Source organism: Sus scrofa, chromosome 6 (genome assembly GCF_054392235.1).
Source record: "Sus scrofa isolate SSC_HxYL_T2T_F1_AM1 chromosome 6, Sscrofa_HxYL_maternal_Yorkshire_Landrace_v2.0, whole genome shotgun sequence".
Taxonomy (NCBI): domain Eukaryota; kingdom Metazoa; phylum Chordata; class Mammalia; order Artiodactyla; family Suidae; genus Sus; species Sus scrofa.
This window is the reverse complement of record NC_139388.1, coordinates 111,180,077-111,205,887: the sequence shown is the minus strand read 5'-3', so window position 1 is coordinate 111,205,887 and position 25,811 is coordinate 111,180,077. Positions and strand designations below refer to the sequence as shown.

Sequence of the window (25,811 nt, the reverse complement as noted above, 5' to 3'; positions counted from 1 at the left end):
ATCATTGTAGCCTTTTCACACTAACTTATTTCATTTAGTAATATGCATTTAAAGTTATTCTATATCTTTTCACAATAGCCCATTTCTTTTTTTTTAAATTTTTTTTAATTACTTGAAGCTTTTATTTTATTTGGTGTGTCTTTTTAGAGCCGCACTTGTGGCACATGGGAGTTCCCAGGCTAGGGGTCGAACCTGCAACCTCCTGGTTCCTAGTTGGATTCGTTAACCACTGAGCCATGATGGGAACTCCAGCCCATTTCTTTTTAGTGATGAATAATATTTCATTATCCTGACGTATCATAGTTTATTTACCTATTCAGCTACCCAAGAACATCTTGGTTGCCTCCAAGCTGCTGTAAATCCCCATGTGCAAGTTTTTGTGTGGACATACTTTTCAAATGCTTGAAAAAAATCGTGGATGCTGGATTGTGTGATAGGAGTATGTCTAGTTTTGTAAGAAACTGCCAAACTGTTTTCCAAAGTGGCTGTACCATTTTGCATTCCCATCAACAATGAATGATATTTCCTTCAAATTCTTGCCAGCATTTGGTGTTGTCATTGTTCTGAAGTTTGGCCATTCTAATAGTTGTGCATTTTTATCTTACTGTTTTAATTTAATTTCCCTGGTGACAGGATAGGGAGCATCTTTTCATATGTTTATTTGCCATCTGTGTATCTTTGGTGAGGCATCTGTTCCAGTCCTTGGTCTGTTTTTTTTTTTTTTTTTTTTTTTTTGGTCTTTTTAGGGCCTCATCCAAGGCATATGGAGGTTCCCAGGCTAGGGGTCCATCCAATCAGAGCTGTAGCCACCGGCCTATGCCACAGCCACAGCAACATGGGATCCAAGTCGCGTATTCGACGTACACCACAGCTTATGGCAATGCTGGATCCTCAGCCCCCTGAGCAAGGCCAGGGATGGAACCTATGTCCTCAACGATGCTAGTTGGGCTCATTAACTGCTTAGCCACAATGAGAACTCCTTTGGTCTGTTTTTTAACAGGTTGTTTTCTTTTTTTTTGAGTTTTAAGAATTCTTTGTATATTTCGGATAACAGCTCTTTATCAGTTAAGTGTTTATAAATATCTCCCACCTAAGGTTTGTCTTTACCTTTTTTGATAGTGTCTTTTGCATAGCAGAAGTTTTAAACTTTAATGAAGTCCATCTTAGCAGTTCTTTCTTTCATGGATTGTGCTTTTGGTTGTATCTAAAGAGTCATTCCCATACCCAAGGTCATCTGGATTTTTTCCTTTGTTTTCCTCTGGGAGTTTTTATAGCATTGCTTTTTACATTTAGGTCTATGGTCTATTTTCAGTTAATTTTCGTGAAAGGCTGAGGTCTGTGTCTAAATTTTTTTTTTTTTTTTTTTTTTTTTTTTTGGCATGTGGGCAATTAGTTGTTCTAGCACCATTTGTTGAAAAGATAGTCTTTTTTCCATTGTATTGCTGTTGTTCTTTTATCAAAGATCAGTTGAATATGTGGGTCTATCTCTGGGCTTTCTATTCTGTTCTATTGTCTCTTTTTTTCTTCTTTTACCAATATCACACTGTCTTGATTATTCTAGGTTTATAGTAAGTCTTTTTTTTTTTTTTGTTTTTTTTTGTTTTTTTTTGTTTTTTTGGTCTTTTTAGGGCCATGCCTGCAGCATATGGAGGTTCCCAGGGTAGGTGTCAATCGGAGCTGCAGCTGCCAGCCTATGCCACAGCCACGGCAACAGCAACATGGGATCCGAGTTGCATCTGTGACCTACACCACAGCTCATGGCAATGCTGGATCCCTAACCCACTGAGTGAGTCCAGGGATTGAACCCACAACCTCATGGTTCCTAGTCGGGTTCGTTAACCACTGAGCCCCAACGGGCTTGATGTCCAAGTGTTAGTTCCCTAACTTTGTTCTTTTTCAATATTGTGTTGGCTATTCTGGCTTTTTTGCCTATCGATGTACGCTTTAGAATCAGTGTCAGTATCCACAAAAGAGCTTGCTGGGATTTTCATGGGGATTGCGTTGAATCTATAGATCAAGTTGAAGAATTGACCTGTTGACAATTTTGAATCTCTGTCTTGCCTTGTAAATTTTTATTGGATATTGTATATAAAAGAACACTGGAGACTAAAGTAGATAATTCCCAGCCCTCCTCCCAAGGACTTTCTCTTTGTTCTGTCAGGCAGCTATGGTTAGGGGTGGGCTGATCTCTTAGATTTAATGAGAAATTAAGTTGGGTTTAAATTTTAGTTTTATCTTATTTTATTTTGGCTGAGCTTGTGGCATGTGAAAGTTTTTGGGCCGGGGATTGAACCCTGCTAAAGCAGTGACTTGAGTCACAGCAATGACATTGTTAGATTCTTAGGCTTCTAGACCACCAGGGAACTCCACATTAGGGTTTTTAATGTCTTAATGTTGGGATCAGGCACCTCTCTCCAGCAGACATTTAGAATCTAAATGCCACAGGGATGCAAATCTCTCTATACCTCCTGGTCCCACTTGGCAGGTGTTAATAATAAATTTGCATAAATAAGTTTAGAATAAACAAATGAGTATTAGTAGTCATGTCACTCAGTTGTGGGATAGCACAGTAGTTGTTTACTGGTTGAAGAGTCAGTCAGTGTGCTCCAGCTACTAGTTTCTTTTACTCAGGGAAAAGTAAATGTTGGTCTTTCCAGCAAGTTAAGTGGATATCATTTAAGAAAGTTACTACCTCCAACTTCCCATCTTGGCTCAGTGGTTAACAACCTGACTAGCATCCATGAGAACTCGGATTAGATCCCTGTCCTCAGTGGGATAAGGATCTGGCGTTGTGAGCTGTGATATAGGTTGCAGATGTGGCTCAATCTGGCATTGCTGTGTCTGTGGAGTAGGCTGATGGCTACAGCTCCGATTCGACCCCTATCCTGGGAATTTCTGTATGTTGTGAGTATGGCCCTAAAAAGCCAAAAGAAAGAAAGAAAAACGTTACTGCCATGTATTAAAATATCTAATTGCTAAGCCGTAGACTCTTTCCCTTAATTTCACATTGGGGTACTTTAATAAACTAGATTTCATCACTTTTCTTTTTTTTAGATTTTGTTTTTCTTGATCAGAAGCTATTAAAACTCCAAATAGTTTTAAGAATCTACCATTTTTCCCATGAAAATGTTTTGCTATTCAGAACATATTAAGCACCTCTTTTGAAAACTATTTCTTAGAACTTAGGTTTTTCTCAGGGAATGGTGAAAATTATAATTTAAAAAAATGTACATACATGTCAGGGTGTTATAGGAATGGAACATAATTATTGAAAACAGATTACTCTGTAAACCATTGACTTCCTTCCAAAGTAATTATAAAAATTGTACTTCTGGAGTTCCCATCATGGCTCAGTGGTTAATGAATCCCTGGCCTCACTCATTTGGTCAAGGATCCGGCATTGCTGTGAGCTGTGGTATAGGTTGCAGATGCGGCTTGGATCCGGAGTTGCTGTGGCTGTGGCATAGGCTGGCAGTTACAGCTCCGATTAGACCCCTAGCCTGGGAACATATGGATGCCGTGGGTGCAGCCCTAGAAAAGACAAAAATAAATAAATAAGTAAGTAAGTAAGTAAGTAAGTAAGTAAAAAAAAAGCAGTGTGTGTACCTGGAAGTAGAAACTTCCAGTATTGTAAGGTGTAGAATGAGAAAAGCTTCCTTTTTCCTTACTCTATTTCCAGTCTCCTTCTCCACTGTTTAAGCACTTTTGTCTTTTACAGTGTTTCCAACACAGCTTAAATCAAGCTTCGTATGTATAGCTTAACTATATCTCAAGCTATATATAGATGTTTTTAGTAAAATTTTCTTTTCCCAGTTTTTATTAGCTATATTTTTATGTTTTGTCATTTATCTTTAATTTTAACATTTATAAATGACATCGGTCTCCTTTTTTTTTGGTGGGGGTGCTTTTTAGGACCTCAGATGCGGCATATGGAGGTTCCCAGGCTAGGGGTTGAATTGGAGTTGCACCTGCCGGGCTACACCACAGCCATAGCAGTGAAGGATTCAGGCCGAGAGTCTGGACCTCCACCACAGCTCGCAGCAACACCAGATCCTTAACCCACTGAGCGAGGCCAGGGATTGAACCCACATCCTCATGGAGCCTAGTCAGGTTCATTAACCATGGAGCCACGAAGGGACTCCAACGTTGGTCTCCTTGATGATTTCGTTCTCCCCCTCTCTACCTTCCAAATACTGTCAGCTGTAATTAAGTGTTTTAAGTGTTAAGTGTCACCTTATTTAATTCACTGTAACTTAGTGAAGTAGTTTTCTTTCTTTTTTTTATGGGTTACAAAACTAAGACACAGAGACATTAAGCTCTTGGTTTCATAAATAGTCTTGTCCTTCAAGTACACCCTAGCCTTTCAGAAATATTTGTTGTATACTTAATTTTCAGTGCTGTGAGCTTGGGATATAGTGTGTGTCAAACCAAATCTTGGTCCTTTTGGAGCTTAATGGTCTATATTGATAGTAAATCTTACTGTAGGCCTTGGCAGCCTAGTTATCCTAAAACTTAGCTTCATCCTTAGAGCAAAGAAAACTTGTGGTAGGGTATAAGATATACCAAAACAAATAGCTTCACTGGAGAAGTAGAAATTTTTAGGGGTTCTAGCTTCTCTTCAGTTTAAATATTTCAGAGAACAGGAAAAGTACCCTGGAGGAAATCCTGCAGTCATAGCATACCTAAAATGAAAAGTCTATATCATCTTTAGAATTGAGTCATATTTTTCAAAAATGAAAGTTAAACTCTCATGTGTTGTTTGATTCCTCACTCACTTAATGAGTTAAAAAACCACTGTGCCATGTTTCTCTGAATAAATACTATCTTTCAAACTATGAAAAGTTAAGCAAGCTGGTTTGCTTTTTAGTGGTTAAGTCGTTTAAAGTGTGAAGGTATGTATCTTGAAATACTCTAGGGGTAATATAGTTAACAGATTTGAAGGTTAACTTCAGATAGCATTATGCTTTATTATGCTTTAACAGACATTGTATCATTCATGCCTCAAGCTGAGGTGAATCAACATGTAAGATAACTTCATGGGAGTTCCTGCCTGCGGTGCAGCTGGTCAGGGATCTGGCATTGTGGCTGTGGCTGCAAGGGTTCAATCCTTTGTCCAGTGTAGTGGGTTAAGAATCTGGTGTTGCAGCTGTGGCACAGATCACATCTATGGCTTGGATTTGATCCCTGGCCCAGGAACTTCCATATGCCAGTGCAGCCAAAAAAAGATGTTTTTAACTTCCCAGAGAAACTTTTTTGAGATAAATAAATTGATACGAATTATTTTATATCTAGGAGGAAAAAATAATAAATGTAATAAATGACTTTAATTATGGTCTTTCTATGTACCAGGAATTCCACTAAACATTTTACCTATATAAAACTCCTCTTAGTTCTTTTCACAAATCACTAAGTAGTTATAATTAATATATAAATGAGGAAACAGCAGAAGGAAGGATATTTTGTCTGAAATCACATAGCTAGTAAGTGATGGAATTGACACTAGGATTCGTGAATAATAGTCTAGGTTTTTACTGTTTTATTTGAATTTCAACAAAATGTGTGTTCAATTATATTTAGCTCAGAAATAAATTGACCCCCTTCACTTTTAAACATACGTTCTCTCAGATAATCATCTTTAGTGCTTGTGATTTATAAAAAAAATACAATTTGATCTTCATCCTTGGTTTCTGGCTCACAGCTCCCAAAACTTTTGGAATTTCCTAAGCAGTGGGGAGAATGTATCTTATGTTATATTACTGAGATGGCCTACGGGACATACCTAATGATGGGGACCATTTGCCAGGAGAGCCAACTACAGAGGGTTGAAACTTTTTGAATTCTCATACCCTGATTCTGGGGAGGTGAGAGGGGCTGGAGGTTGAGCTCTGTTACCAGTGGCCAGTGATTTAATTAATCATGCCGCCAAAAAACCCAGGACACCCTTGGCCATTTGCTCCATAGAAAGGCTTTAAGGAGCATAGTCCCGGATGAGTGGCCATGCCGCCTTCCACTCTGGAGCTGGCTCTCAGTGGAGAAGGAAAGTGATTTTGTGGATGGTGATAGCCTCTTGTTGGGGGCAGGGATGGAGGTGGTAAAGGCTGTAGAGGGGCTTTGGGGGAACTCTGTGGAAGGTCAGTCTTAGTGATGAAGCCAGGAATCCAGATGGAGCAGAGCTGCTAGTGAGAGGAGATTCCAGCAGGAGTGCTGGGAAATCTTGTCTGTGGATCAGACAGGGATGGGGTTAGGGAGAATCATTGCTCATTGAGCTGTTGATTTTCATAAACCGCATTAAAAACTCTCCTGTGTAGGATTGATGCTTTAGGGGGATTTGGCATCCAACTCACCCCCTCCCCTCCCCGCCCAAGTCCATTCTTGGTGGGGAGGCAGGTGAATGTTCCCTCCATATGCCTGTAGTGTGTGTGCTCAGCTTTCATTCTGATGCTGACAGGGGAGGGTGGGATCTGGGATGGTGAATGAATTCCCTATATCAAATCCTTTGGTGGCACAAGACTGAGGGGTTGATTTTTTATTTTATTTTGTTATGAATATCTAAATCTGTATTTCCCTCTGTTCTCCCAGACTTGTGTGGCCAGTTGGAAATGTCTGATTTGTGTTCATTTCTCCCTCATTTCTGGAGTAGGACTAAGACTCTACCATACCTCCTGTGCTCTGCATCTACACTTCTTTGGACATTTAAGGCCCACTGATGCACTTCAAAAAAACAGAAAACCCACCACACAGTTCAGAGGGCTTCTGGATTGGTTGAACTTGTGGCAGTTCAGGGAATGTGGTGTACCTGGAAAGGGCATGAAAACACGTCTTTATCTTTGTTGTTAATAACAAGATTATTTTTGCAAAGAAGTATCCAAATGTGAATTTAAAAAACAGTTGTTTGGGGGTAAAGTATATTAATACTTTTATTATACCATTTATTGAAGTAGAAAAAAAAGGAAATATAGGTAAGCTAAAAGAAAAAAAATAATCATTCAGGTAACTTCTGTTTATGTTTTGGTGTATATCCTTGCTGACTTCCAAAATATGCATAAATATATGTTTACATTTAGGATCCATTTCAGTAAAATATATATATTTCGAGAGTCTATAATTTGTTTCTCTTATGCAGTTTTTCTGCAGTTTATTTATGCTTTCTGCCTTGGGTACTGTCAGAAAGAGCACATGACTAAATTTCAAATGAGCTAATTTTAATTTTACTTTTGTTTCTGAAGACTTAATATTTTAAAAAGAGATGGTATAGATTATATTTTTTTTAACATATAATAGTTGTTAGACTTAACAATTGAAGTAATGTGTGTTTTTCAGATTCCTTTAGTAATTATTTTTAAAATTTACTTGAAATATAACATGTAAAGTGCACAGATAATGAGGGCACAACTCAATGGTGTGTTTTCTCAAAATGAACACCCATGTGGCAAGAAACACTACTAGCATCTCAGAAGCCCCTTTATGCCCCCATTGTAGTTACTGTTTTTCCAACTTCAGGTCTTACTGCTCTGCTGATTGGATTCATTTTACATTTATTTTTCACTTCTAAATAAGTGGTATTTGAGCAAGGCTGGGGCCCTTGGCACAGTTTTGACAATGGGTGATTTGAATTCTCCAAAATAGAGAATTAATACACACTCTCCCAGCCCCACTCAACACACACACAAAGAGTGAATCCCCATGTGTTCATCACTCAGCTTCAACAAGTAACAATTCATGAAAAATCTTTGTTCATCCAACCCTCCTAATTATTTAAAAGTGAAACCCAGGTGTCACATTATCATTTTAGTAGAGTTTTTTTGTTGTTGTTCGTTTATTTGTTTTAATGGCTGCACCCGAGGCATGTGGAAGTTTCTGGGCCATGGATCGAATCTGAGCCACAGTTACAACGTATGGCAACACTGGATCCTATATCCCACTGCACCCTGCCAAGGATCAAACTATGCCTCCTCTGACCTAATCTGCTCTGGTCAGAGTCTTAACCCATGACGCCACAGTGGGAACTCTTTAGTAAATATTTTAAAATATGGTGGTTTTTTTTTTTTTTGGCCACAGCATGTAGAAAGAAGTTTCTGGGTCAGGGATTGAACCTGCGCTACGGCAGTGACCTAAGCCACTGCAGTGACAGTGCCAGATCCTTAACCCCTAGTGCCACAAGAGAACTCCTAAAATGTATATTTTTAAAAATTGAAAAGATTACTCTTTTTTTTTTTTTTACCATAAACATGATTTAAAGAATGTAGCCACACCTTTAAAAAAATCAGTTAATTCCTTAATATCAAATAGTCCCTCAGTGTTTGAAGGCTCCCCAAATACCTTCCAATTTTCTATACTGTTTGAATTAAGGTCCATATATTGCATTGGTTGGTATGGCTCTTAAATCTCTTAATCTAAGGCTTCTCCTTCTAAGTCTTTCTCCTCCCCCCCTATGCCTTGTAGCACATGGAGTTCCCAGACCAGGGATCAGATCCAAGCCACAGTTGCGACCAATGCAGGAGGTGCAGTTGCAGCAACACCAGATCTTTTTAATTAATTGTGCTTGGGCTAGGGATTGAACCTGCTTCCTGGTGCTGCAGAGATGCCACTGATCCTGTTGTGCCACAGGGGGACATCCCCTCTAAATGTTTTATTCCCTCCTTGCCATATTCATTGATAATTTTTTGGAAAAGCTGGTTGTTGGTCTTATTTCTCAGGGTATTCTTTTATGGATATTTCTATTCAACCTTTTATGAAAGTAATTAGTATGAACTTTTGCAATTGGGATATAATTTTAAACACATAGCTCTTGAATGTTTGGTTAATAAATTTTGACAGTTGTATATATCATTTTGTCTACCACTCAATGAATTTTGTTTTCAATTGTTAACTTCTTCAAATGGGAAAGAGGAAGAACCCATTCCCTTCTTTAGATTCTAAAGTTTGGAGTAACTACAGTAGCAAGGGACGGAAATATAGTCATTGATTGCTATTAGGAAAGTAAAGCTCTCTGCTTTCCAGCAGCCAATAGGTGATTAACAATATTTAAGTTTTGGAAAATATTACTTGTTAGCAGAGATATGGTGGAGCTAAAGGGAGTGGTGTAAATGCACTGCCTTGAAATTTATATCTTTGCAAAAAAGCTATTGGTTATTCGTCTAAATCGTATTTACCCCCCCCCCTTTTTTTTTTTTTTTTGGTCTTTTCTAGGCCTCACCCACAGCATGTGGAGGTTCCCAGGCTAGGGGTCTAATCGGAGCTGTAGCTGCCGGCCTACGCCAGAGCCACAGCAACTCGGGATCCGAGCCGTGTCTGCAACGTACACCACAGTTCATGGCACTGCCAGATCCTTAACCCTCTGAGCAAGGCCAGGGATTGAACCTGCAACCTCATGGTTCCTAGTTGGGTTTGTTAACCACTGTGCCACAACAGGAACTCCTAAATCGTATTTACCTTTACCCAGAACCTCCACCTCTGCCTCAGTTTCAAGCAACAGAGAGACTTCATCTCATCTGAAGTCTCTAAAGATAGGAGAATTGTGTGGTTATTGACTCTAGGAAAGCATTAACTGCAGTTGAGGCATTTAAGTGTCTTCAGGGAGTTCCCTTCGTGGCTCGGTGGTTAAAGAACTCAACTAAGATCCATATGGACTCGAGTTCGGTCCCTGGCCTCGCTCAGTGACTTAAGGATCCAGCATTGCCGTGAACTGTGGTGTAGGTTGAAGATGTGGCTCGGATCCTGTGTTGCTGTGGCTGGCAGCTATAGTTCTGATTCGACCCCTAGCCTGAGAACCTCCATATGCCTCGGGTGTGGCCCTAAAAATCGAAAAAAAAAAAAAAGTTCTTTGGTATCTTATTTGATAGATATCAGCCAACTTGATTCCTTCGTCTTTGTCCACAATTTGAATTTATTGTTGTATTTGATTTGGGGAACTTTACTGTGTTTTTTTAAAGTAGTACATTATTTTAGTTTGATTACATTAGGAAATAGAATGAAAGTTACTAAGAGTTACTGAATGGCTATTCTGTGTGAGGAATCATCTTAAATACAGTCTTCTAAACTACTAAGTGATCTAGGTGATTACAGCTATTTTGTCCATAGCCTAAATCAGGAAAGAGAATGAGAGTTCCAGTGATTTGCCCGAGGCCATATAGCTAGAAACTACCAAGAACAGGGACTTAAATCCTGAATTTTTACTCCAGAACTCTAAAATTTGCACTTAAGTATGCTGTCTTCATGAATATTAGAATCCTAAGCAATGCTATGTCCTTTGCAGTTTCTGCTTATACATGTATATGAAAAAAATCATATTTAAAACATTAAAAAAATTATATCAAATCCAGTTGTAAAATCTTCTGCGTGAACATGCAAGTCTCAACTTGTTTCAAGAGAGTTTTGTACTATTAAAGCCAATAAAAGCAAAAATAATTTGTCTAGTACCTATGGTGTAATATAATGACATTAGACCGGTATTGTTTTTAAAGACAATAAGAAAATAGCTTATTGGATTATTTTTAGGTGATTCAGTTCAGGAAGTATGACTTGGTTGTAAGTTGTAACTTTCATTGAATTTGTAGAATGAAAAGTTTCCATTTTCATTTAATGTAGAATAGATTTATTTTTAAAGCTTTCCCCCCAAATAACATTAGTGTAAATTTGTTTTAAAAGAAGTGATATCCTTTATGTCTTTTTAACATGTTTACCTATATTTGGATCTGGATGAGATTCAGATTTAGTTTCTAATTTGAAAAAAAATGACTTCTGTGACTATTGTTTCTGCTCCTTTTTTTTTTTTCTTTTCAAATCTTGGGAACACATTGCTGATCATAATTATAATCATCTGAATTTTACTTTACCTTTGGTTGCTCTATTTTTTAAACAAATTCTGATTTTAAATATTTTCATCCAAATTGTTATTTATACCAAGCTTGTAACTAGACTTTTGTGCCCAACTAAGATCCTGCCCTCTCCCCAAAAGACAATTATGGATTAAGCAAATAAACCTCCTTTCAGACTTGCCATAGTATTTTTAACAATGTAGTTGCCTTTTTCTTGGTTTCATTGAGCTTTAATACTCTCAGACAAATCTCAGAAAGAAGATGCTGGTTTTCTTTAATACAAATACATATTACTTATTGAAAGGCCTTTTAATTTAAAGTTGGTTGGGTAAGACAAATGGAACAACCAGTTAAGCTCATTCCTTCTGTACTTATTTTTATAACTTCAAAGCTCCTAGTTTTAACCTCTGGTTCAGTCCCATCTTACTAGATTTAAGTGGCTTTTGTTTTGTTTTTTTTTTCATGCAGGTTCTGCTCATTAATCACCACGAGTGTGGATCTGAAGAAGAGTTTATTACCCCTCTTTTTTTGAGTATGTTTAACTTCAGATACACACAACGTAGCCTCTCCTTCCCTATTAGATTCTTAGAAGGTAGTTATATTTTTATAGTCTCCTTCTTGTGACTTTGATAGTTGTGATCAATAAAAATAAAAACTATTCCTTACATATTGGGCTACTGCATGCGAATCAGTTCATTTTAAACCTCCTGGAGGTCTTTGGCATGCTAGACATAATACCATGAGTGTTTGTTTGTGGAGGTAACCATGTTCCAAAGAAATTTAAGATTTTAATTTATTTAATCAAGAAACTGGGAGAGTTATCTTTTAGGTTCTGGGAATGACTGACTGTAAGGGGCTTGCTTTTGGTGTGTGGTTTTCAAAATTAGTTTAAAATGAGAAATGATAAATTAGAAATGCTTTCGTGGTATTAGATCTCTGAATAGCAGAGAGAAATTAGTTTGTATTGTACCTATTGTATGCTTAACAGATTAGCTGACTTATCATGTCTTGTTAAACTTTAATCAGCACATACCTTTCCATGTTTGCAATTTTTAGAACATTGATATATTTTTGTTATTATATATAAATATGTATTAAATGTGATACATAAAATTCATTTTTTTTTAATCTAGGGATGGAAAAAGGAAAGAATACTGGCTGAATATCCAGACGGCAGGATAATAATGGTTCTTCCTGAAGACCCAAAGTATGCCCTGAAAAAGGTAAATTTCCAGTGAAATTTCATGAAGAATGGATAATTTTACAGCTACTTTTAAGAGGATAACATACTGCTACAGAGCGTATTTAAACACAGTTCTGAAAACAAGCATTTAAAGAATACAACCCAACTGAAAAATTAAGCTTCAACTTTGCAATGTGTCTAGCATCTATGCGGTGACTTTTTAGTGATTGCCATCTCATACTCTCAATAATTTGAGTGATGGTATTGAAGGCATAGTAATGAATAATGCCACATGAGTGAGTTCAAGAATCAGAATAAGGGAGTTCCCATTGTGGCTTAATGGTAACGAACCCGACTAGTATCCATGAGGACATGGGTTCGATCCCTGGCCTTGCTCAGTGGGTTAAGGATTGGATGCTGCTGTGAACAGTGGTGTAGGTCTCACACTTGGCTTGGATCTGGCTTTGCTGTGGCGAAGGCCGGCAGCTGTAGCTCTGATTCGACCCCTAGCCTGAAAACTTCCATATGCTGCAGTTGCAGCCCTTAAAAAAGAATCAGAATAAGGAGTTCCCTGGTGGTATATCAGGTTAAGGATCCAAGTTGTTATTCCTGTGTCTCTGGTTTGATCCTAGCCCTAGAACTGTGGGCACAGCCAAAAAAAAAAAAAAAAAAAAAAAATCAATCATAATTATTTAGAACATTAAAATTAATACATGTTGGAGTTCCTGTCGTGGCGCAGTGGTTAACGAATCCGACTAGGAACCATGAGGTTGCGGGTTCGGTCCCTGCCCTTGCTCAGTGGGTTAACGATCCGGCGTTGCCGTGAGCTGTGGTGTAGGTTGCAGACGCTGCTCGGATCCCGCGTTGCTGTGGCTCTGGCGTAGGCTGGCGGCTACAGCTCCGATTCAACCCCTAGCCTGGGAACCTCCATATGCCGCGGGAGCGGCCCAAGAAATAGCAACAACAACAACAAAAAAGACAAAAGACAAAAAAAAAAAAAAAAATTAATACATGTCATTTAATTCTGAGGGCAGATTTCTAAATAAAAGCTTATTGCAGAAAGGGATCTAATAATAGTAGATCATAGTTATTCTTAAGTTAAACACAAAGTAATCATAATGTTAAGATAAAGAGCAAGATATATTCTGATTTATATATATAATGTAGAAAACTTAAAATCCTCTAATCTAGTGTGAGCCAGGTTTTAGTCTAGTATAGGATTCAGAGAAATGAACCAGAGAAATAATGAAGTCTAGAACATTTTATAGAGTACCCTAAAAGTCAGGAAACCTTAGGACAAACTTATTTTTAAGCAATATCTTAATTACATTTTCAGATCATATGCCCAAAATATTTTCCTCACAAATGCTTTTTCAAAAGTACCTCAGACTGTATGTAAAGCAATTGGTCCAATTATTTATCTGAAAACCTTAATTAGACTAGAGTGTGTCCAACATGTCTAGAAACACAAGAAAAGTAGTGTATTGTATTTTCTTAGGTTAATAGTTGGACCTCTTTATTTTTTTGCCACAGTAGTGGCATGTGGAAGTTCCCAGGCCAGGGATTGAAGCTGAACCACCGCAGTGACACCAAATCCCTGACCACTAGGCCACTAGGGAAGTCCAACAGTTGGACCTCTTTAAATTTAGGAATACTTCACCTGTAAGAGAGGGTGAAGAAAAACACTTTGAAGATGTTATTTGAAAATATAGCTAACATTCTACTTACATTACAGTTGATCTTTGAACAGCAATTTGGGGGGGGGGTGTTAATTTATATGTCATTCCATCAGTGTGCTAAGTTCCACTGTATCTTGACTGAACCATGACTGTAGCACCGTAGTGTTTACTGTTGAAAAATATCCATGTATAAGTGGACCCATCCTATTCAAACCTGTGTTGTTCAAGGATCAGTTGTACAAGTTTATCCTGTGGTTCTAACTTCTCAGATACATCATGTATATGAATTAACAATCCCAGATAGTCAGATAACTCCCTGTACTACCACTGCTGACAGTATAGACAGTAGCATTTAGAATGACAAACATGCCGTCTATCTCTACTTGAAACATTGATCCTTGCATAAAAACAAATACTTATTGAATTAATTTTGGATTAGTAATTGATTAATGAAAATTAAATAGAATTTTTGGAATTCCAACAGTTGTTATTTGGAAATGCACAGTGGGTACTTTGCTTCACCGCATGTGACATCTAGACATTTCTTACCATGGCTCCTCAGTAAATTTTAATTTCCTCATTTTTTTTTTTTTTTTTTTGTCTTTTTGCTATTTCTTGGGCCGCTCCCGCGGCATATGGAGGTTCCCAGGCTAGGGGTCTAATCGGAGCTGTAGCCACCGGCCTACGCCAGAGCCACAGCAACACAGGATCCGAGCCGCGTCTGCAACCTACACCACAGCTCACGGCAACGCTGGATCGTTAACCCACTGAGCAAGGGCAGGGACCGAACCCGCAACCTCATGGTTCCTAGTCGGATTCATTAACCACTGCGCCACGACGGGAACTCCTAATTTCCTCATTTTAATTTCTCATGGCAAAATCTTAGCAACCTAAAATTGAGTATGTTATTGGTTAGTAACCCATAATAGGTTAAAAATTAAAATCTAAGGAATTGTGAGTTAGGTGTTCCCAACTGTGGTGCTGTGGGTTAAGAATCTGACTGCAGCAGCTCAGGTCATTATAGAGGCATGGGTTTGATCCCCGTCCTGGTTCAGCGGGTTAAAGGATCTGTTGGCTGCAGCTATGGCATAGGTCGAATTTGTGGCTTGGATTCAGTTCATGGCCCTGGAACATCCATATGCTGAGGGTGTGGCCGTTAAAAAAGAATTATGAGTCATTTGCTTTTAGGAACTGAATCAGGAATTGTATTGTGGGATATTGTTCCAGGATTAGGAGGACTTGAATTTTCATCACTGAATAAGTGATGTATCATTACATTGTATTGTACATGTCAGAGGTATGAGTACTTAACCGTCTTAGGTGTTATATGCATTTTAAAATTAGTGTCACAAGTGAATGTTTATTGGACTAAACATTTGCAGAATTTTTTTTTTTTTGTATATGTATTTTTTAACTGAGGAAGGAACTAATGTTTGAGTACCTACAAAAAAACAGAAGTTTGAGCTTACTGTGTTTGCCCTTGGTCACAATTTTATGAGGTGAACTGGAAGAAGCACTGTGGGTTCAAATCCCTGCTTTTTGGTTCTAGATGTCCAATGTCTGACATAGAAAGTTCCTTAACCTTTGAATTTTATTTCTTTGAATTGCAAAGTGAGAAACTATAAACCTCTATGAGGTATTGAATTTAAATGAGATAATATTCATAAAATGCTTTGCACGATGTCTGATCTGTAAATGGTTGATAAGGAGTAAACATGTATGTCTTTCCTCTGTGCTCACTTCCATTTTATCCATGAGAGTACTATTTAAGGCTTGGGAGTATTAATTAAGGCTTGACTTGCCTGGCTAAGATTCCAGTGAAATCTCTCCAGTTCTCAAACCCATGAATCTCTACTGAGAAGCCTTACTGTTCTTATTGTGGATTCTAGGAGCTCTCACTTCTCTTGTTCCCAGACTGCTGGATGTTACATTACTCTCCATTCCTTCCTCATTTTGCAAATTGGCCCACAGAGCTTGAAAAACAGTCACTGATTAGGACATTCAAAAGCACTCTTTAGAGGATGTCATGCTTGGAATAATATATTCAACTTACTGTCCTGAAATATATTTTTACATATATAAAATTCTTTTGGGAAATTCCCTGCGGTGCAGCAGGTTAAGGATCTGGCATTGTCACTGTAGCAGCTTGGGTTGCTGCTGTGGTACAGCTTTGATCCCTGGCCCAGGAATTTTTGCAGGCCACAGGCAGGGCCAAAAAAAAAAAAAAACCAAAAACAAAAACAAAAAAACCAAACAAACAAACAAACAAAAAAAGAATTATTATTTCATTATTAAAAAAATATTGTTCTTTATTTGGCAGGTGGACGAGATTAGAGAGATGGTTGATAATGATTTAGGTTTCCAGCAGGCTCCACTGATGTGCTATTCCAGAACGAAAACACTTCTCTTTATTTCTAATGACAAAAAAGTAGTTGGTTGCCTAATAGCAGAACATATCCAATGGGTAAGTGACTTTTCCCCCCCTCTGAACTCAAATTTTATTTATTTATTTTTATTATTATAGTTGATTTACAGTGTTCTGTCAATTTCTGCTGTACGGTAAATGGTTTTTGAAGAGTGGTCATATGTAATTTGGTGTTTAAAGAGTTATAGGGATAACAGGAGTTTTCCTGTGGCGAAGTGGCTTAAGGATCCAGCATTTTTTTGTTTGTTTTTTTTTTATTTTTTAGAGTTGTACCCGCGGCATGCGGAGGTTCCCAGGCTAGGTGTCTCTTTGGAGCTATAGCTGCCAGCCTATGCCACAGCCACAGCAATGCAGGATCCGAGCAGCCTCTGCGACCTACACCACAGCTCATGGCAACACTGGATCCTTGACCCACTGAGCAAGGCCAGGGATTGAACCCACAACATCATGGTTCCTAGTCGGATTCGCTAACCACTGTGCCACAGTGGGAACTCCAAGGATCCAGCGTTTAATCCTGGTAAATTTATTAACATTTTATGTAAGAAAGAGTATGAATGCAAGAATTTTTGTGTGCAATTAATTCTTCATTTCACTGAGGTTGCATCTTGCGTGTGATTGTTTCTCAAGTCAGTAAAAATTCTGTAAATGAAAAGTACTATTCAGGTTTGTTTAGGACGTGTCTTCGTTGGCTGCTAATGTCTGTCTCTCTCAGTCCTTTCAGCACTGGAATAAATCAAGGGTTGGCAAATAATAGCCTGAGGGAGTCATACAGTTTTATAATAACACTTAACATATAGTAAGCCCATTTGCTTACTCTGGCTGCTTGTACATTACAAAGATTGAGTTGAGGCCACATATGCAGAGCCTAAAATATTATTTCCAGGCCTTTTATGAAAAGTTGCTCACCACTGTAGTATAGATCACCACTTCTTTGGGTGAGCTCTATCTACATGAGGACTTGGCTTGCGTTTTAAGAGCCAAATTGTACAAAGACCAAATAATGGAATCACAGTAAAAGTGATATATTTCCATTATGCAGTAACCAAGTTAGACTAATTTGAGAACAGAAGATTCTGGACTTCCTAGTTATGCTAACTTTGAGTCATACCTCTTGTGAATTCCATCTTTTTTTTCAGCTGAGTTCTTGCTCATGAATTCACTATGATTGGATCTGGCTTCTGTTTAGTTGGTATCTTTTAGTTTATTAATAGTTGCCTACAAATGTATGTTTGGTCACAAAATTTTTTTCTAGTAAAGTACAAAATGAAAACAAATCTGCATGAGTTAATTTCTGTATATTAAGCTACATTAAAAAAAATTCAACCTCCCTGGCCTTGCTCAGTGGGTTAAGGATCCGGCGTTGCCATGAGCTGTGGTGTAGGTTGCAGACGCGGCTCGGATCCTGAGTTGCTGTGGCTCTGGTGTAGGCTGGAGGCCTGATTCGACCCCCATCCTGGGAACCTCCATATGCTGCTGGAGCGGCCCTAGAAAAGGAAAAAAAAAAGACCCCCCAAAAAAAAATTTCAACCTGAAATTGTGCAGTTTATGAATTTTGCTATTTGTAATAACAAAACTGATTTAAATAAATAACTGACAAGGTAGTTGGGAGATAGAAATTTGATATAGAATGACTGAACTCATAGAAACTTGCTATACCGTAACTGAGTTAACTTTATATAGTGTAAATCTTGTGGGTTGTTTTTCTCTTTCCGTCGCAACAGATTTATTCTTTGCTTTATCATTTATACGTTTGACAGATGTCTGAGTCTCGATTGCCCTACTTTTAAGAAATACCAACAATGTCACACTTGATTTACCTAAATGCCAAAGTGCTTTCAGTGTGTACTGAATAACCGTGTTGTGTGTTTAAGGATTGTCCTTATCCCCCAACACCTTTTCTTTTCTTTTTCTTTTTTTTTTTGCTTTTTAGGGCCTCACATGCAGCACATGGAGGTTCCCAGGCTAGTTGTCTAATCAGAGCTACATCTGCTGACCTACACCACAGCCACAGCAGCGAGAGAATCTGAGCCACATCTGCAACCTACACCACAGCTCATGGCAATGCTGGATCCTTAACCCACTGAGCAAGGCCAGGGCTCAAATGCACAACCTCATGGTTCTTAGTCAGATTCGTTTCCACTGCGCCACTGTGGAAACTCCCCCCACACCTTTGTAATTTCATTCCAACTAGCATGATTTATTACTCCTACACTTGATCTTAGCCGAGAGGCCGAGAAGTGATGATGATATATTACTCCTGAGGATGGTTGTTAGTAAGATACTCACTTAAGGGAAGTGTCACCTTTTGGAGGGACATGCTTTAGATAAAGTTACTTATTGAAACGAATGAAGTTAATTTAACTAGATGAGGGAAATTAAATAGATAATTCAGATTTCCACAGAGTGACAAAAATATTTGCAAGCTTTATGATAGAGTATTCTTTTTTTTTTTTCCCCTGCTTTTTAGGGCTGCACCCAAGGCATATGGGAGTTCCCAGGTTGAATTGGAGCTGCAGCTGCTGGCCTACACCACAGCCATAGTGACTCAGGATCCAAGTTGTGTCTACAGCCTATGCAACCGCTCTGGGTGATGCCAGGTCCTTAACCCACTGAGCGAGGCCAGAGATCAAATCCGCATCCTCATGGATACTATTCGGGTTCGTTACTGCCGAGCCATGAAGGGAACTCCAGAGCATTCTTAAATTTTGCAAATGACTGAGCATTAGAAAAATTGCAGACATCTGTCTTATTTTTGACTGTCTCTTGCAGTGTTTTTGTTTGGTCGGTTGTTATTGTTTACATGAATGTTCTTTGGTAAACCCTTGTTTTTTGTTTGTTTGTTTTGTTTTCTTTTTAGGACCACACCTGTGGCTTATGGAGGTTCCCAGGCTAGGGGTCCAATCGGAGCTACAGCTGCCAGCCTATGCCACAGCCATAGCAACAGCAGATCTGAGCGGTGTCTGCTCATGGCAACGATGGATCCTTAGCTCACTGATCGAGGCAGGGGATCCAACCCACAACCTCCAAGTCAGATTTGTTTCCTCTCCACCACAATGGGAACTCCAACCCTTGTATTTTTAAAATTTCTATTGTACATAGCTTCAAAAATGACTTGTAGTGGTGTTTAGATTAGAAAATAGCCGTGCAGTAATGTTCGCTTGTTTTTTATTAACTCCCAGTTGTGTAGCTAATTATTTTAAGTTTGTACTGTATCCTACATGCTGGCCATGTCCTTTTTTTTTTTGGCCACTAGGCTGACAGAAGATATGTGTGGTTTTTTTTTTTTTTTTTTCTTTATTTCTTTTTTAGGGCTGTACATGTTGCATATGGAAGTTCCTAGACTAGGGGTCAAATTGGAGCTGTAGCTGCTGGCCTACACCACAGCCACAGCAATGTGGGATCCTTAACCCACTGAGCCACAAATGCAAACTCCAAGAGATGTATGGTTTTTTTTTTTTTTTTTTTTGTCTTTTTGCCTTTTCTAGGGCCGCTCCCTCGGCATATGGAGGTTCCCAGGCTAGGGGTCAAATTGGAGCTGTGGTTACCGGCCTACGCCAGAGCCACAGCAACGAGGGATCCGAGCCGCGTCTGCAACCTACACCACAGCTCACGACAACGCTGGATCCCTAACCCACTGAACAAAGCCAGGGATCGAACCCGCAACCTCATGGTTCCTAGTCGGGTTCGTTAACCACTGAACCACGACGGGAACTCCTGAGATGTGTGTTTTTTAAAATGTTACTTTATTATTTTTTTTAGAGAGATGGGATTATAGAGAAAAGCCTTTTCTAAATTCTTGATTCCTCTGCCATTCCTAGTCCTGGTTCCTGCATAGTTAGGAACCCTCGAACCATGGCAGCAATCATGGAAACAGGTGTGACATTAACAGGTACTTTTGAATAGAATATGGCAGTAGCGAAAACTTAACATTGAGTTTCTGTTTTGTGCCAGTCATGATGGAACGGTATTTGTATATATTACCTTGTTTACTCTCTCAGCAGTTCTCTGAAAGAGGTGGTTTCCAATTTCAAGGTAAAGAACCCAAAGTCGAATTAAGTAATTTCATCTAATGATTATATAACTAGTGAGTTAGATTAGAATGCAGATCCAGGTCTGTTTATTTCCTAAAATGAGAATGAAATCGTAAGTAGTTCCCATAGTTTGTTAAGAAGCCAGATGAAAGTAGTGACCTCACTAAGGTCAGCATTAGACAATTGCTTAATAATTTTCTCACTTCAAAAATTTCCTCCCAATTTTCCTACATGTAGGGCTACAGAGTTATAGAAGAAAAACTTCCAGTTATCAGGTCAGAAGAAGAAAAAGTCAGATTTGAAAGGCAAAAAGCCTGGTGCTGCTCAACATTGCCAGAGCCTGCCATCTGTGGGATCAGTCGCATATGGGTATTCAGCATGATGCGTCGGAGGAAAATTGCTTCCCGCATGATTGAATGCCTAAGGTAATTGAAATGTAATTTTTCATGTTGATTTCTTTTTTTTTGTCTTTTGTCTTTTCTAGGGCTGCTCCCAAGGCATATGGAGGTTCCCAGGCTAGGGGTCTAATCAGAGCTGTAGCTGCTGGCCTACAGCAGAGCCATAGCAACATGGGATCCGAGCCACGTCTGCTACCTACATAACCTTAACCCGCTGAGCGAGGCAGGGGATTGAACCTGCAACCTCATAGATCCTAGTCGATTCATTAACCACTGAGCCACAAATAGGAACTCCTTCATGTCGTTTTCAGTAATTTAGGATTGAAACAGAGTTTTAGTACAAAAATTCGCATTTAGTTAATATTATATGTGCCACCTTTATATTAATTTAAAATGTCTATGAGATATGAGAATGTTGGATCTTCATGTGATGTTAATCTGAAGGGGAAGAAAGCACTAGTAATTAAATATTATTAAAATGGTTTAATTTTTTTTCTTTGTAATGATGACATTAGGCCAAAATAATCCACCTGTTTCAAACTGTGTGTAATGTTGGAGAATTTTAAAGATAACCAAAGAAGTACAGGGAATTTAGCTTTTAGGAAAATTTGTCTTAAGAATTGTTTTTTTTTTTTTTTTTTTTTTTGGCCTCCTGGCAGCAAGTAGAGTTCCTAGGCCAGGGTTCAGAGCTGAGCCATAGTCATGACCCAAGCCACAGTTGTGGCAATGCCAGAGAAGACCCTTAATCCACTGTGCTGGGCCAGGGGTTGAACTTGCATCCCAGCGCTCCCAAGACGCCACTGATCCCATTGCACCGCAGCGGGAATTCCTAGTTTAAGAATGTTATTTGTTGGAGTTCCTTTTGTGGCTCAGCAGTTAACAAACCAGACTAGGATCTATGAGGAAGGGGGTTCAATCCCTGGCGTCGCTCAGTGGCTTAAGGATCTGGAGTTGCTGTGAGCCGTGGTATAGGTTACAGATGTGGCTTGGATCCTGCATTGCTGTAGGCTGGCAGCTGTAATTCTGATTAGACCCTTAGCCTGGGAACCTCCATATGCTGCATGTGAGGCCCTAAAAAGGAAAAAAAATTTAAAAATTATCTATAAATTAAGTCTCTTTAATAGTTTTCTTCTTTTATTGCTTGATTTTTAATCAGTGATATAGAGAAGATTCAGAAAATTGTGTTTGTTTTTTGCTCTGTAAAGCATCTTTGCTAAAAGATTAGTGAAAGATGTTGGAATTAATCATGCCAAATGAGGTTTCTTAAGTCTATCTCTTGTTTTTGTTTATTCGTAGAATCCATATCTACTTTAACTATAGGTGTAGCTTTCAGAACAATCCATCATTGTTATGAAATCCTAGATACTTAGATCTTTACTATATTTCAGGTTTCTCCTTCTTATTTTTTTTTTTTTAATCAGTGAGTGGTGATCCAGAAGGGCTTAGATCTGCTCACCCTTCTTGTGATAAGAGGCAGGTCTGTTTTTAGCTCTTTCAGAACTAAACCTGGGAAATGCAGCTGCTTAAATAATAGTCATTAAAAGAGAGGGTATTGTCCCTCCTTTAAATCCTGTAAAACTTAGGTCTTGGCCTAACTATAAGATGGTTCCAGTTTATAAAAACATAAAATAGTATAGTCATTGTATTTGTTCTTTTCGATAATGAGATTGCCACTATAAGCTTCCTGTAAAAACCACAGAAGTTTCTAATTTTTTCATTTATTAATCCTTATGTATCCATTTCACCTTGTTAAGATTAGAATATGAACATTCTACTAATAGTCTATATCCTGGCAAAATTTAAAACATTTAGAAATTAACAGGAGTTCCCATCGTGGCTCAGCAGAAACGAATCTGACTAGGAGCCAGGAGGTTGTGGGTTTGATCCCTGGCCTTGCTCAGTGGGTTAAGGATCTGACGTTGCCGTGAGCTGTGGTGTAGGTCACAGATGTGGTTTGGATCTGGCGTTGCTGTAGCTCCGGCGTAGGCCAGCAGCAGCAGCTCCAATTAGACCCTAGCCTGGGAACCTCCACATGCCACAGGCGCGGCCCTAGAAAAGACAAAAAAAAATAGAAAGAGAGAAAAGAAATTAACAACTTTACAGTTCCCTGGTGGCTCAGCACTTTAGGGATCTGGTGCTGTCACTGCTGTGGCTTCAGGCACTGCTGTGGTGTGGATTTGATCCCTGGCCTGGGAACTTCAGCATGTTGTGGGTGCGGCCATTTTAAATAAATAAATAACACTTTATTGAGATAGTTACATAGCATAAAATTTATCTTTTAGAAAAAATTAACAGTTTTATTTTTTCTTTCAGTTTTATCGAGATAGAAGTGACCTAACAGTACTGTGTAAATTTAGGTGTGCAGCATAATGATTGGACTTAAAATAATACATCACGAAATGATTATCATAATAAGTTTAGTGACTGTCCATTACCTTAGCTAGATAGAAAATTAAAGAAATGGAAAAAATTTTTTTCCTTGTGATGCAAACTCTTAGGATTTATTCTCTTACCAACTTTCATATATAATATTACAGTAGTGTTAATAATATTTATCATGTTGTATGTTACATCCCTAACACTTATTTATCTTACAACTAGAAGTTTGTACCTTTCGATTGCTTTCATCCAGTTTCTCCTCTCACAACCCCCGCTTGTCATAATCACAAATCTGTTCTCTTTTTATGAGTTTCAAGTATATGGAGTTCCCGTCGTGGCTCAGTGGTTAATGAATCTGACTAGGAACCATGATGTGGGTTCGATCCCTGGCCTCGTTCAGTGGGTTAAGGATCCATTGTTGCAGTGAGCTTTAGTGTAGGTTACAGAACCAGCTTGGATCCACGTTGCTGTGGCTCTGGCATAGGATGGTGGCTACAGCTCTGATTGGACCCCTAGCCTGGGAACCTCCATGTGCTGCAGGTGTGGCTCTAGAAAAGACCCCCCCCCCCAAAAAAATATATATATGTATATGTATAATTGGCCTATAATACTTTCTTAGTTCCTATTATACAACATAGTGTTTCCATATTTCTATACATTTCAAAATGATCACTACAGTAAGTCTAGTTAAGGACATGTCATCATACCAAGATATTACATAGTTATTGACTGTATTCTCTACACTTTACATTTCATACTGGTGACTCATTTATTTTGTACCACTTAATCTCCTGAACCTATTTCTCCCCCTATCTTCAACCCCCATCACCCTGCCCTGGCAACTACATCTTTCTTCTCTATCTATAACTGTTTTTCTATTTTGTTACGATTGTTTTGTTTCTTAGATTCTATGTATCAGTGGAATATATAGTATTTGTTTTTGACTTATTCATCCTCTAGGTCCATCTCTGTTGTTGTAAACGGCAAGATTTCATTCTTTTTTATGGCTGAGTAATATTCCATTGTGTGTATATGTGTGTGTGTGTGTGTACACAACACACCTTCTTTTCTTTTTTTCTTCTTTTTAGGGCTGTACCCTCAGCATATGAAGTTCCTAGGCCAGGGGTCTAATTGGAGCTGTAGCCGATGGCTTACACCACAGCCGCAGCAACGCAAGATCCTAGCTGCATCTACGACCTACATGACAGCTCACGATAATGCCGGATCCTTAACCCACTGAGCAAGGCGGGGATCAAACCCACAACCTCATGGTTCCTAGTCATATTTGTTTCTGCTGCACCACAACAGGAACTCCCCACACCACACCTTCTTAAAATGATGGGTGTTTAATTTGCTTCCATATCTTGTCTGTTGTAAATAATGCTACAGTGAACATAGAGGTGCATGTATCTTTTCTATTAAGTGTTTTTGTTTTCTTTGGGTAAATACACAGGAGTGGAATTCCTAGATCATATGGTAGTTATTATTTTTAAGTTTTTGAGGAGTCTCCATACCGTTTTCCATAGTGGCTTTATCAGTTTATGTTTCCACATGCCATGTAGGAGTATTTCCTTTCTCCTTGCCAACACTTGTTATTTTTTCATTTAGAAATAGCCTTTCTGACCAGCATGAGGTGACGTTGTGGTTTTGATTTGCATTTCCCTGAATAGTGATATTGGACATCTTTTCATGTGCCTGTTGACCACTTGTGTGTCTTCCTTGGAAAAAATGTCTTTGTGAATTTTCTGTTCATGTTTTGATCAGGCTGTTTGTCTTTTTTCAGTGTTGAGTTGTATGAATTCTTTGTGTATTTGGAGTATTAACTCCTTGTTGGATTTTTTGCAGCTGTCTTCTCCCATTCAGTGGGTAGCTTTTTTGCTCATCTTTTTAAAGTATGACACTTAACTGGGTTATATCAGAAAGCTGAGTAACCATCACCACTGTCTAATCATAGGACATTCCCATCACTCTCCGTACAACCCAAATACCTAGGAGTTGCCTGCTAGTGGGGATTCAGTGCTTTCACTGCTGTGACCCAGGTTCAGTTCTTGTTCTGGGAACTGAGGTCTCATATCAAGCTGAAACATGCAGCCAGAAAAAAAGGGACAAATCCTTCAACAACCCAGTACCCCATTTCCTTCTCCCTCCAGCTTCTGACAACCACTAATCTACTCTTATCTCAATAGATTGCCTATTCTGAACATTTTTTTTTCTTTTTACTTTTTAGGGCTGCACCCACGGCATGTGGAGGTTCCCAGGCTAGGGGTCCAGTCGCAGCTGTAGCTGCTAGCTTCACCACAGCCACAGCACCACAGGATCTGAGCTGCATCTTTGACCTACACCACAGCTGATGGCAGCGCCAGATCCTTAACCCACTGAGCGAGGCAGGACTCAAACCCCCAACGTCATGGATCTTAGTTGGATTCATTTCTGCTGTGCCACGACAGAAACTCCTGAACATTTTTTTATAAACTGATTCCCATGACCTTTTGTGACTGTTTTCTTTCACTTAGCGTGTTTCAAGGGTCATCCATGTTATGTTTTTGATTTTGAACTCCAAATTATGTATCTTTTTTTGTCACTTTTTTTTTAGTGTCATATCTAAGAAACCATTTCCTCATACAGGGCCACATATTTTCTTTCAAGAATTTGTAATTTTAGTTCTTACATTTAGGTCTTTGATCCATTTTAAATAAATTTTTGTATATGATGTGAGGCAGTATCCAGCTTCATTCTTCTGCATGTGGATATCCAGTTGTTCCAGCACCATTTATTAAGGACCTTTCTTTCTTTTTTTTTTGGTCTTTTGTCTTTTTAGGGCCAGACCCATGGCATATGGAGGTTCCCAGGCTAGGGATCAAATCAAGCTACAGCTGCCAGCCTAACTGCTGAGTGATGA

General features: G+C 38.8%; 1 protein-coding gene and 1 long non-coding RNA gene across 5 annotated transcripts in view; both read left to right on the top strand.

Annotated features, from left to right (window-relative positions):
- Positions 1-25,811, top strand: part of ESCO1 (establishment of sister chromatid cohesion N-acetyltransferase 1) — a 90,925-nt gene that overhangs the window by 62,611 nt on the left and 2,503 nt on the right. For 2 of the 4 annotated variants that reach the window (XR_002345054.2, XR_002345055.2), the window contains exons 9-12: positions 11,286-11,409; positions 11,951-12,040; positions 16,000-16,143; positions 20,373-20,560. Coding sequence is in view for 2 of the 4 variants with exons in the window: in XM_021096164.2 (XP_020951823.1) it covers positions 11,951-12,040; positions 16,000-16,143; positions 20,373-20,560 (422 nt within the window). In the remaining 2 variants the exon portion in view is untranslated. The remainder of the gene's footprint in view (positions 1-11,285; positions 11,410-11,950; positions 12,041-15,999; positions 16,144-20,372; positions 20,561-25,811) is intronic. The other 2 variants (XM_021096164.2, XM_003127852.5) reach the window with 1 other exon arrangement.
- Positions 1,348-6,858, top strand: LOC146402758 (uncharacterized). Its single transcript, XR_014807732.1, has 2 exons — positions 1,348-3,243; positions 4,077-6,858. It is a non-coding gene; the product is annotated as an uncharacterized LOC146402758 (long non-coding RNA).